Genomic DNA, 14,135 nt, shown 5'->3' on the forward strand with positions numbered 1-14,135 from the left:
AATGGCTCTTTCCGCAGGTGATAAGAACCCGAAGCAAATCGTCGTTCTGTTAATTAGGATTAATAATGTGTCGGTTTATAGAATCACATTCACATTTATTCTATAACGTCTGAAACAGAACTATGATTGTTTGACTAAATAGTCAGTTTGTGCTTTCCATGGTCAATGCAATTGGGTTACGTTACAAAGATTGTACTCTGAGAAGGTCGAAGCCTGACTTTCCCATGAACCTTCAGGTCCTGGTCCCCACTTCCCACCTCATTTACCTGCGATAGAAAGGCAATTTCTGTAGGCCAGGTTTACCCTGAAGCCTCAATTTAGGTTCACTGTGTTTTTCACCCAAATAAGTCATTACATTTAATGGTTCTTATACTGTACAATAGTGAAACTGAAAACTCTGTAAGATATAACTCAGGTCACTTTGGTAAAACAAAAGACTGTCTTAAAATGAATCACTGCAAAGTGATTATTCCATTTCAACCTCTATGCCTACCCTATGGTGTTGCATTCACTAGGCTTATCTGAAGGGACTAGATAGGTGTCAACAATATGGCTAAAGCTCCACCCTGGAAACATCACTCTTCTTTCAGATCTGTGAACACTTAGGGCAGAGGAAAGGGACTTGGGCAGGTTGAAATGTAACTGGGCCTGATTTCTGAAATGTGGAAAGAACACACTCTAGAGGGGAGTTCCATCTAGTAAAACTGATAAGAAATGTAACCTGTCCAGCATTGTCAATGTGAGAAATTGCCAAAAAGTTGACCTTGTGTGCCATTCGATATTGGTTCTATTTGTCTTCAGGGTCCAGATGACTGGTTACCTTAAGGCCACTGTAACCAGCTATTAGATTCAGTGTTTAATGTTCCGCCTGATTAACCAGATATTGTGCTAATTAACAGATGAAGTGATTGATTAAGATCTGTTATCGCTGGCAGCATGTAAATTCTAGATTATAAGCTTGATGAATGATAAAGACAAGAGTCAGACTATTGTGAGTGATGTTCCAGGTGGAATATTTTTTTCCCATAACACAATCCGTTGTTTTTCACCACAATAATGAATGGCCTAATACTGTATAACACTTTGATTCGTATTGTTGGTTTTGGTACTGTGAGGGTGTTGGTGAATGGAAAAAAATGCAGAGTCAGGCGCAGGACACAGATATGAGTAATTGTCCAAAATTTACTCAAAATAAGTTAAGTTCCAACAAGGAAAAAATACAATCCAGAGCACTAACAACACGAACAACAATAATGCACAAAACAGAGAGGGATGTCAGAGGGTTAAATAATGAACATAATTAATGGAATGGAAACCAGGTGTGTATGATAAAGACAAAACAAAACTAAAATGAAACATGGATCGGTGATGACTAGAAAGCCGGTGACGTCGACCGCCACCCGAACAAGGAGAGGGACCAACTTCGGCCGAAATCGTGACAGGTACTAGCCCCACTTGGCCTCATTGGAGTCATTACCCACCTTCATTAAACAAGTTGAAAAGGCCAACAAGTATCTTGGAATGGGATTGAATTACTGGACTCACTGGCCGCTGAATTTGAGGAAAATTGGTGTCTGATGCCACCTGTTGGAATAGAAGGGAATAAAGGCAATGCCATCTCAAACGTTCGACAGCTTGCTAAAATGGTTTTTCAAATAGATAAATTATGTTTCCACATTATTATCCACCGTGTTATTTTCATTTGTTAGGTGAAATCTAGTATCTTTATTCAGCAATACATGTCCCCTTTCAGGTCATGAAAATGAAATGGGTAAAATAGTTCAGGTTGTGGGTGTCACATGTATGGGTGACCCAGTGAATCTGGTGGGTCAAGTAATACAAGGTCAATATGTTTCACACAAAATGTCTTTATGTAGGCCTAAGTATAGACACAGTGCTAGTAGAGTTTGGCTTTGATGTTTTTCATCAAAAACAGCTAAATGAATCTACACATCTCTGTACAAGCTCTGGTAATACTGTATGTCTAGTCAAACAATGAGCAACAGACATTGAAAACATGTTTAACAATAATAGGTCTATAGCAAGAGCTGCAATTAAGCTACCTTCAGTCTCTCCAGTCCCACCCTGAGTTTCATAAGGCACAGTTCAGACATGTCATTTTCCAACCTACACAACAGGACAATGATCCAAAATATTCCTATCACGCACTGTGCAGATAAGTAAAGTAATGTGCAATGTATTCTTATTTCGTATTCTGTTGACATCTAGTGGACACTGTGCAATCCTGAATGGCCACCTATGTGCCCTTACACATAATGATCGATAGTCACAAGTGGATGGTCCTACATTCAGGTGTTAGTGACTTCAAATTGTAATTAAATGTTTAATTACTCAGGTCTACTCTTGTAATTAGATACAGAATGTCCGATGTCGTTTTCATTAAATATCAGTTTTCTTATGTCCAATAGGCTTTAATTGTGAGAAGTCATGTGGCGTGACAGGTGGTGCCGTTCCCGGAAGAACTCGTGGCAGATAGGGCATGTGAGTTTCTCCTCTCGCCTCCTCACCTGGGACCGCTCCAGAAACTCCTTGTGGTGGGAGCGCATGTGGAACACCAGGTCTGAAGTCATGCGGAAGGAGAGGTTACACTTGGCGCACCAGTTCTGCACCGACACCCCAAAGGAGCTAAATGTTGGAGGAAGAATTGTTTGTATTTGGGCTCCAATGCTCCTGGACCAGTGCTCTGGTGGGTAAGGAAAAGCATTGCAAGTAACCGGTGTGGGTATGGTCTGTGCGCCAGGTAAATCACCATTCAACATAATATTATTAGATGCCAACAAATTGTTGTATCCCAGAACAGTCTTTGAGGTAAAAATGTCTCTCACGTCTTCTAGGTGGTTCGATTGGGCAGGTGTGTTGGATGGGTGAGCTGTAGAGCAGTTAGAAGAAGTCCCTTTACTGGGTTTACAGAAAGCGCTTTTCTGCTCCTCCTGTCCACTGCGCAGAATGAATGAAAACTCACGGTTGTTGCTCTTGGAGTTCAAACCAGAGCTTATCTCCCTCACTGTCTCAGAATCAGCCTCTGTTGGCATTTCTTTCTCGTGCATAACACTCCTTTTTGCAACTCCTACTTCTGTGAACGCACTATTTTTGCATTCCACCTGGTCCTTTTTGAGCTGGTACTTCTCCGCCTTCAGTTTCAAAACAGAGCCAGTTGACTCTGGCACAATGAGGTGGTAGTCTCTGGTTATCTGTGTGATGTTGTCATTCAAGATGTTGGTTTTCTCCAGTAACACTGGTTTCCTCCATCGGGGATAATCCGTCTCCTCATGTTTCCTTTTCCGCAGAGAAATCTCGGCTTCCTCACTGGCGCTGGATTCTTTATGTTCCAGATCCCTGGCGATGTTGTGGAAGTCTGTGATGCGGTGTTGACGTTTTATTTCAATGTGTTTGTGTTCATAGGCCTCTCTGCTCAGCATGTCATTCTTCACCTGCGAGCACAGGAAGCGGCAGTGGGCCAAGTAGGGATGCTCGTTCTTGAAGACCTGGTTACATTTTGCACATTTGAGCTCTGTGAAGATATATGCATTTTGTTAGTTAATACGTACATTACAAAACACATTGGTGCAAAATGAAGCAAATAACAATAGTCCACATATATTATCTTTGAAAAGTTTCAGTACATCTCTTCATTTTGTCCTTTCCATTATGCATTTACGCACAGGCTACAACAAAACTTCTGACAAAATGCTGAAACAACAAGGGTAACATTAGCATGCCGTTCTTTTGAGGATGATCATGAAGAAGATGATGCCCTAGTCAAAATATCCTATAGGATTAGTGATAGGAATAGATTCTCACATTCCTTTAGGATTTTGTCACCTCTATCAGAATCCTATTGGACAACTTTTTCCCCTATTGGTAATCAAAAGTAATCCGATTGGATCCTATAGGTTTTTGATAAGACTTGTAGGATTTTGTCACTCCAATCAGATTCCTATTAGAACTTTTTTCTTAATTGAACCCAATAAATAAATAAGTTCCAGTACAATACAACAACATTAATAACAATATTTTAGTTGATACGGAAACAACAGTTCTATATTCATTTCGGTTTTATTCACCTTTAAACTGTCCCTTTAAGAGTGATTGATGAGGTCACAGCGAGCACGGCTTGCAGTGTTAATTAACTACTGCCACCTGTGGCTGTGCAGAAAATCTCTGGTTTTCTAACATTATTATTTGAACTGTTTTATCCTTTACTGTGCATGAATGCAATAACTGTGAATACAGTATTTGTTTCCTTATGAAGATGTCAATGTTTTAGTCATTTCGTCATTGTGCAGTATTTTAGGCACTCGTTTTAATGCTAGCTATGAAACTACTGTTAGCCACATTTTGCCTATCAGCTGACTAGCTAGCTAAGTTGTAGTCATTTGTATTTCATTTGAGTCACTATTCTTATAGCAGATAATAAATGTTTATATTGTTTGTTATTGCTAAATATATGTGCCTTATTATAGGCAAGGCAAACACGTTTTCATGATTTCAGGTAAATTATCAACATAAATCAATCACATCACGTTTGTGGACTCATTCAGCAGTTTTTACCTAATTAAGTAGAATACTATTGGAAATTAATGTTGAAAGTTCTATTTATATTCCTAAAAGATAAGTTGAAAAGGATGCTGTCGCTGCTTCCCATTGACAATAAGTTTTGAATAATAGCCCTAAGTGTCCTAATCAATAAACAGTTTGTTTGGCAATTAATCACTCATATTGACTAGGGGAAAATCAGGTTGTATGCGCTATGGGAAATTAACTCAAAAACCACATGGAAACTGGAAATATTGTTTGCATCTCTTGTTAGAGGAAAACCTGCTAAAGACAACCAGCTACATTTTAGAATTATTCATTTTGATTTGGGAATCACTAAAACAGAGAGAGAGACGCAACATTTATTTGTCAATCACTCATATTGATGTCTCATTGAAATCAATAGAACAAGAGGGGGGAGTTGGGGTGCACGTCCTGTTAAAACTAACCTTACAAAAAAAGGAGGACAACTTCTAGAAGACAGCAAGCTACATTTTAGATTGTTGCATTTTGTTTCAAGTGGGTCGCCAACTCAGAAAGCTAAACGCAACACTATCATATACATTTGAAATCAATAGAACGGGGGCAGACTTTGGTGTGTATGAACTATTTAAACTAACACTATTCAAAGGGCACACAATCTGAGAATAATTCGTATAGCACTGGTTAGAAGAGAATTTGCTGAAAACAGTCATCTAGATTCTAGAATGTCGGATGGAAGTTTTGAAAGGCTCCCAAAATGGGTCAGTTGATTTGTAATTTAACTTAAACGAATCACGACCCGCCATAGGATATCAATAGTGACAAGGGTTGGCTGTTATTTGAGTGATGGATTTGAGAGTCAAACTATCTATTGGTGTGAGGCCAGTGACCTTTAAAGCGAGAGCGGCCCAAATTTTCCCTGCCATTTGAGTTGGAAATTGATAGCAGAATTCGACCGTCGGAGCGTATGACAAAATCAGCGATACAAAACCAAAGATATTGATTGGTTTTAAGCAATCGATTTTGTGTCGTGATTACTATAAACGGTTATACTAACATCACTAATCTGAGGTAAAAAAGGATATGTAATTACCCTCAATTCGATGTGGTCAAAACGTGAGGTTGTGTAATTTAGTAACACATACAGTCCACATACAGGAAATTAGTTCTAAAATAAATTAATGTCATCTGTAGCTTTATTGGACAATCTCACAGCTAAATATGGCACAGATACCTAAACATTTATGTTCAACTGCAATCAGACCAGTAAACTGAGGAACACTCGCTCTCTCTCTCGTGTCTCTCCGGAGCATAATCTTCATCTCTTTGCCTACTCACACCAGTAATAATTCCCGGAGGTTCTTAACCTTTTCAACATACCAGCACAATATCGGAGTGATTCAAACCCATCACATTTTGGAACCAGTCCTATTAGACGCCTATGGGATTCTACTGTATACTATAGGATTTTATTTTACAGGATGCCAATACAATAGACAAATCATATCAGATTTTGGAACCAGTCCTATTGGACTTCTATGGGATTCTTTCCTATAGGATTTTAATACAAGAATCGTATCAGATTTGGGAACCAGTCCTATAAGATAAAATCCTATAGGATAGGTCCTATAGGATCAAATCCTATAGTATAGGTTCCAAAATCTGATAGGACTTTCTATTAGGATTGTTTTATTGGAATCCTATAGGATTTTTTGGCTAGGTTGCTGATTAAAAGCTGTATTTCTATAGCACTTTCCCAAGTCTCTATTTCTCTCACCGGCATTATGTCCTCTGGTTGAGATGTCAGTGAAGCCCAGTAGATGTGACAGCTCCTGGTCATACCACACCAACAGTTCCTCATCCTGATGGATTTCCTTGGTGGTCCGGAAATACAGCTGGCCTCCCTTCAGGAACGCTTCGGTGTTCTGCTCCTCCCGGTGACGTGCCGCTTGCACCAGACGCAGCCAGGACAGCACGAGAGCAGAGCTCCGCATAGCCTCGGGGTCCACCTGTTCAGAGAAATCATTATGACATAGAGACATCAGGATCGCCTCTCCTCAATCATTGTGAAAACATTTAATTGATTGGAATTTGTAAAGATGTAAATGTAATGGCTGGACAATCATTTTCCACTGGTATGTGGATGACAATGTCTATATCAAGCCATTTGGTGGTATATCATTTTTTTTTAACAAGATCTTGATTTAGCCTATGAGTCTCTGTGTTGCATCCTTGTGTCTCTGTGTGGTATCCCAGCTTGCAAGACAAAATGTGTTATTAAATATAAAATAAATTTACCCTGAACACGTATGATTTGCTTCTCTTGTCGCAGGATTTTAGCGCTATGAAGGCGATGGTGTCATGGAACGTGTCTTAATTATCTTAATCTCACTTTCTATCTACGAACTAAATATACTTTCCTACAACCCGCCTCACCCAATATGGTACGGATCTGCTATTTTTATTCCTTATAACTGGAACTTCCATCAGGAGCTAGCCAGCTAACTAGCTACTAGTCTTTGTTAGCCACGGCTAGTGGTCTTCACCTTTTTCTCGGTCAACAGCCAGCCTTAGCTCGGACAACACCTGCCAGTCTGCACAGTGCGATATCAACCCAGATCATATTGGACTCCTTCTCTCTACCACATCACCGGATTCCTGCCGCTCTGGATCATTACACCGGATCATCGCAGCTAGCTAGCTGCAAACGAGTTGCTACTGTTAGCTAATGCCTCTGTCCCGAAGCAAGCACCAGCTAGCCTTGAGCTAGCCTTGAGCTAGGCCCATATACCAGCTAATTCTAGGGCTACAATACCTCCTTTGCCAATTGGCCTGGACTACAGGTCGACTGATAGGATTTTTCAACGCAGATACCAATACTGATAATTGGAGGACCAAAAAAAGCCGATACCGATTAAAATAAATTTAAAAAATAAAATAAATAAATGAAAAATAATAATAATATATTTTTTTTTAAACGGTAGATTTTTATATATATATATATATATATTTGTAATAAAGGACAATTACAACAATATTGAAAGAACACTTATTTTAACTTAATATAATACATCAATTTAGTCTCATATAAATAATGAAACATGTTCAATTTGGTTTAAATAATGCAAAAACACTGTGTTGGAGAAGAAAGTAAAAGTGCAATATGTGCCATGTAAAAAAGCTAACGTTTAAGTTCCTTGCTCAGAACATATGAAAGCTGGTGGTTCCTTTTAGCATGAGTCTTCAATATTCCCAGTTAAGAAGTTTTAGGTTGTAGTTATTATAAGAATTATAGGACTATTTCTCTCTGTACCATTTGTATTTCATATACCTTTGACAATTTGATGATCTTAATAGGCACTAATCTCGGAAGTTGATAGGCTTGAAGTCATAAACAGCGCTGTGCTTCAAGCATTGCGAAGAGCTGCTAGCAAATGCAGGTAAGTGCTGTTTGAATGAATGCTTACGAGCCTGCTGCTGCCTATCACCGCTCAGTCAGACTGCTCTATCAAATCATAGACTTAATTATAATATAATAAACACAGAAATACGAGCCTCAGGTCATTAATATGGTCAAATCCGGAAACTATCATTTCGAAAACAAAACGTTTATTCTTTCAGTGAAATACAGAACCGTTCCGTATTTTATCGAATGTGTGGTATCCATAAGTCTAAATATTGCTGTTACATTGCACAACCTTCAATGTTGTCATAATTATGTAAAATTCTGGCAAATTAAATTACGGTCTTTGTTAGGAAGAAATGGTCTTCACACAGTTCGCAACGAGCCAGGCAACCCAAAATGCTGCATATACCCTGTCTCTACTTGCACAGAACACAAGAGAAGTGACACAATTTCCCTAGTTAATATTGCCTGCTAACATGAATTTCTAAATATGAAAAAATATATATATATATAACTAAATATGCAGGTTTAAAAAAAATATATATACTAGTGTATTGTTTATAAGAAAGGCATTGATGTTCATGGTTAGGTACATTGGTGCGACGACGGTGCTTTTTTCGCGAATGCGCTTGTTAAATCACCACCTGTTTGGTGAGGTAGACTGTGATTCCATGATAACATGCAACGCATTGATTATTTGCAACGCAGGACAAGCTAGCTAAACTAGTAATATCATCAACCATGTGTAGTTAACTAGTGTGTCACGCCCTGACCGTAGATTGCTTTGTATGTTCCTATTTTTAGTTTGGTCAGGGTGTGATGTGGGTGGGTATTCTATGTCTGGTTATTCTATGTTGTAGGTCTAGGTTTTCTGTTTCTGTGTGTTTGGCCTGGTGTGGTTCCCAATCAGAGGCAGCTGTCTATCTTTGTCTCTGATTGGGAGCCATATTTAGGTAGCCTGTTTTCCCAGTTTTGTTTGTGGGTGGTTTCCTGTTTATTGTTTTGTTTCACCTTTCAGGACTGTTCGTTTGTCGTTTTTGTTGTTTGTCAAGTGTTTTCATATTTTATAAAAAAATATGACCACTTACCACGCTGCACCTTGGTCCTCCTCTCCTTATCCAGACGGCAATCGTTACATAGTGATTATGTTAAGATTGATTGTTTTTTATAAGATAAGTTTAATGCTAGCTAGCAACTTACCTTGGCTCCTTGCTGCACTCGCGTAACAGGTGGTCAGCCTGCCACGCAGTCTCCTCATGGAATGCAATGTAATCGGCCATAATCGGCGTCCAAAAACGCAGATTACCGATTGTTATGAAAACTTGAAATCGGCAATGCCAATTAATCGGTCGACCTCTAGCCTGGACCCTTTTGTCGACACAGAGCCCCGCCGATTCATCACAACTGGACTGCCGACATGATCGCCCGATGTGGTCTCAACAGGCTATTCTGTTACGATGTCGCCAAAGAACCATCTACTAGCCCCGGCCCGCTAGCTTTTCTGAACGCTGTGTCCGCTGCTCGGCTAGCGTAGTAGTGACTACCGAACGGCACCCTGACTCACCTATTGCTGCTCTTTTGACACAATGATCACTCGGCTACACAGCTGATGCCCCATAGACTGTTTCAATAACACGGTACCTCATTTTGTTTACCTGTCGGCCCCAGCCTCGAACTCAGGTCCTGTATTTACCTAACTGACCCACTCTGCCCATTCATCGACATTTACCCGCTGTTGTCTTAGCTCTCCTGATCAACTCCTGTGATTGCTTTATTCCCCTCTCTAATGTCAATATGCCTTGTCTACTGCTGTCTTGGCTAGTTCTTATTGTTTTATTTCACTGTAGAGCCCTCAGTCCCGCTCAACATGCCTTAGATAGCTCTTTTTTCCCACCCCACACACATGCGGAGACCTCACCTGGCTTAACTGGTGCCTCCAGAGACGAAACCTCTCTCATCGTCACTCAACGCCTAGGTTTACCTCCACTGTACTCACATCCTACCATACCATTGGTCTGTACATTATTCCCTATATCTATTCTACCACGCCAAGAAATCTACTCCTTTTTTTTCTTTGTCCCCAATGCACTAGACGACCAGTTCTTATAACCTTTAGCCGTACCCTTATCCTACTCCTCCTCTGTTTCTCTGGTGATGTAGAGGTTAACCCAGGCCCTGTAGCCCCCAGTTCCACTCCTATTGGCGCTACCATTTGTTGACTTCTGTAACCGTAAAAGCCTTGGTTTCATGCATGTTAACATCAGAAGTCTCCCCCCTAAGTATGTTTTATTCACTGCTTTCGCACAGTTTGCCAACCCTGATGTCCTAGCCATGTCTGAATCCTGGCTTAGGAAGGCCACCAAAATTTCTGACATTTCCATCCCCAACTACAACATTTTCCACCAAGATAGAACTGCCAAAGGGGGTGGAGTTGCAATCTACGGCAAAGATAGCCTGCAGAGTTCTGTCATGCTATCCAGGTCGGTGCCCAAAGAGTTTGAGCTTCTACTTTTAAAAATCCACCTTTCCAGAAATAAGTCTCTCACGGTTGTTATAGACACCCCTCAGCCCCCAGCTGTGCCCTGGACACCATATGTGAATTGATTGCCCCCCATTTATCTTCAGAGTTCGTACTGTTAGGTGACCTAAACTGGGATATGTTTAACACCCCGTCCGTCCTACAACATAAGCTAGATGCTCTCAATCTCACACGAATTATCAAGGAACATACCAGGTACAACCCTAAATCCGTAAACACGGGAACCCTCATAGATACCATCCTGACTAACCTGCCCTCTAAATACATCTCTGCTGTCTTCAACCAGGATCTCAGCGATCACTGCCTCATTGCCCTGCGTCCATAATGGGTCCGCGGTCAAACGAACACCCCTCATCAAGGTCAAACGCTCCCTAAAACACTTCAGCGAGCAGGCCTTTCTAATCGACCTGGCCCGGGTATCCTGGAAGGATATTGACCTCATTCCGTCAGTAGAGGATACCTGGTTATTCTTTAAAAGAGCTTTCCTCACCATCTTAAATAAGCATGCCTCATTCAAAAAATGTAGAACTAAGAACAGATATAGCCCTTGCTTCACTCCAGACTTGATTGCCCTTGACCAGCACAAAAATATCCTATGGCGTACTGCAACAGCATCGAATAGCCCCTGCGATATGCATCTTTTCAGGGAAGTTAGGAACCAATATAGACAGGCATTTAGGAAAGCTAAGGCTAGCTTTTTCAAACCAGGTGAACCACGCCTGGTTCACCAACTACTTCTCAGATAGAGTTCAGTGTGTCAAATGGGAAGGCCTGTTGTCCGGACCTCTGGCAGTCTCTATGGGGGTGCCAGAGGGAGAGCAGGGCTAAGATTGAATCATAATACACCGGCTCCGACGCTTGCCTTATGTGGCAGGGCTTGCAAACTATTACAGACTACAAAAGGGAAGCACAGCCGCGAGCTGCCCAGTAACACGAGCCTACCAGACGCGCTAAATCACTTCTATGCTCGCTCCGAGGCAAGCAACACTGAGGCATGCATGAGAGCATCAGCTGTTCAGGACGACTGTGTGATCACACTCTCTGTAGCCAACGTGAGTAAGACCTTTAAACAGGTCAACATACACAAGGCTGCAGGGCCAAACGGATTACCAGGACGTGTGCTCCGGGCATGTGCTGACCAACTGGCAGATGTCTTCACTGACATTTTCAACATGTCCCTGATTGAGTCTGTAATACCAACATGTTTCAAGCAGACCACCATAGTCCCCGTGCCCAAGAACACAAAGGCAACCTGCCTAAATGACTACAGACTCGTAGCATTCACGTCCGTAGCCATGAAGTGCTTTGAAAGGTTGGTAATGGCTCACAGCAACACCATTATCCCAGAAACCCTAGACCTACTCCAATTTGCATACCGCCCAAACAGATCCACAGATGATGCAATCTCTATTGCAATCCACACTGCCCTTTCCCACATGGACAAAAGGAACACTTATGTGAGAATGCTATTCATTGACTACAGCTCAGCGTTCAACACCATAGTACCCTCAAAGCGCATCACTAAGCTAAGGATCCTGGGACTAAACACCTCCCTCTGCAACTGGATCCTGGACTTCCTGACGGGCCGCCCCCAGGTGGTGAGGGTAGGTAGCAACACATATGCCACGCTGATCCTCAACCTTGGAGCTCTCCAGGGGTGCGTGCTCAGTCCCCTCTTGTACTCCCTGTTCACCCACGACCGCATGGCCAGGCACGACTCCAACTCCGTCATTAAGTTTGCAGACGACACAACAGTGGTAGGCCTGATCACCGACAACGGCGAGACAGCCTATAGGGAGGGAAGTCAGAGACCTGGCCGGGTGGTGCCAGAATAACAACCTATCCCTCAACGTAACCAAGACTAAGGAGATGATTGTGGACTACAGGAAAAGGAGGACTGAGCACGTCGATGAGAGTGGAGCAAGTTGAGAGCTTCAAGTTCCTTGGTGTCCACATCAACAACAAACTAGAATGGTCCAAACACACCAAGACAGTCGTGAAGAGGGCACGACAAAGCCTATTCCCCCTCAGGAAACTAAAAATATTTGGCATGGGTCCTGAGATCCTCAAAAGGTTATACAGCTGCAACATCGAGAGCATCCTGACTGGTTGCATCACTGCCTGGTACGGCAACTGCTCGGCCTCTGACCGCAAGGCACTACAGAGGGTAGTGCGTACGGCCCAGTACATCACTGGGGCTAAGCTGCCAGCCATCCAGGACCTCTACACCAGGCGGTGTCAAAGGAAGGTCCTAAAAATTGTCAAAGACCCCAGCCACAGACTGTTCTCTCTACTACCGCATGGCAAGCGGTACCGGAGTGCCAAGTCTAGGACAAAAAGGCTTCTCAACAGCTTTTACATCCAAGCCATAAGACTCCTGAACAGGTAATCAAATGGCTACCCGGACTATTTGCATTGTGTGCCCCCCCAACCCCTCTTTTTACGCTGCTGCTACTCTCTGTTTATTATATATGCATAGTCACTTTAACCATATCTACATGTACATAATACCTCAATCATCCTGACTAACCGGTGTCTGTATGTAGCCTCGCTACTGTATATAGCCTGTCTTTTTACTGTTGTTTTATATCTCTACCTACCTATAGTTCACCTAATACCTTTTTTGCACTATTGGTTAGAGCCTGTAAGTAAGCATTTCACTGTAAGGTCTACACCTGCTGTATTAAGCGCACGTGACAAATAAACTTTGATTTGATTTGACAGGGTTCAATTCTCAGGCCGACTCTTTTCTCTGTATACATCAATGATGTCGCTCTTGCTGCTGGTGATTCTCTGATCCACCTCTACGCAGACGACACCATTCTGTATACTTCTGGCCCTTCTTTGGACACTGTGTTAACAAACCTCCAGACGAGCTTCAATGCCAGTCTATTTCACTGGTCACTCCCAAAGCCAACTCCTCTTTGGCCACCTTTCCTTCCAGTTCTCTGCTGCCAATGACTGGAACGAATTGCAAAAAATATTTTTTTTTTAAACCACTGAAGCTGGAGACTTATCTCCCTCACTAACTTTAAATATCAGCTGTCAGAGCGGCTTACCGATCATTGCACCTGTACACAGCATATCTGTAAATAGTCTACCCAACTACCTCATCCCCATATTGTTATATTTTTTTGCTCCTTTGCACCCTAGTATCTCCACTTGCACATTCATATTTTGCACATCTATCACTCCAGTGTTAATTGCTAAATTGTAATTATTTCACCACTATGGCCTATGTATTGCCTTACCTCATTTGCACACACTGTACATAGATTTTTCTATTGTGTTATTGACTGTACGTTTGGTTATCCCATGTGTAACTGTGTTGTTTGTGTCGCACTGCTTTGCTTTACCATGGCGAGGTCGCAGTTGGAAATGAGAACTTGTTCTCAACTGGCCTGGTAAAAGAAGGTGAAATAAATGTTAAAAACAGCTGTATTATATAATTACCGTAATATGCTGGAAACTCTGCTGCCAGTATAATGCTGTAAAAGCACAGTACAGCATGTTACCATTATCAATTTTATAGTACCAAAACTCTTACTGTAATATTTGTACAGTAATTGTAATGAATTAAATAAATAAAAATTACAGTATTTTACTCTAATTGCATGGGATTGGTGCAAGAAGGTTGGCTGCTAGGTAATG

The 14,135-nt window shown here is 41.6% G+C and overlaps 1 protein-coding gene across 1 annotated transcript; it reads right to left on the reverse strand.

Annotated features, from left to right (window-relative positions):
- Window positions 1-2,362: 2,362 nt before the first annotated feature.
- Window positions 2,363-7,162, reverse strand: LOC120045836 (zinc finger protein 488-like). Its single transcript, XM_038990768.1, has 4 exons — window positions 7,126-7,162; window positions 6,838-6,911; window positions 6,317-6,548; window positions 2,363-3,532 (listed from the first exon to the last, which is right to left on the reverse strand). The coding sequence occupies exons 1-4, from the start codon at window positions 7,160-7,162 to the stop codon at window positions 2,433-2,435; spliced, it is 1,443 nt and encodes a 480-aa protein (XP_038846696.1). The 3' UTR covers window positions 2,363-2,432.
- Between the last annotated feature and the right edge of the window lie 6,973 nt (window positions 7,163-14,135).

Source organism: Salvelinus namaycush, chromosome 4 (genome assembly GCF_016432855.1).
Source record: "Salvelinus namaycush isolate Seneca chromosome 4, SaNama_1.0, whole genome shotgun sequence".
Lineage (NCBI taxonomy): Eukaryota > Metazoa > Chordata > Actinopteri > Salmoniformes > Salmonidae > Salvelinus > Salvelinus namaycush.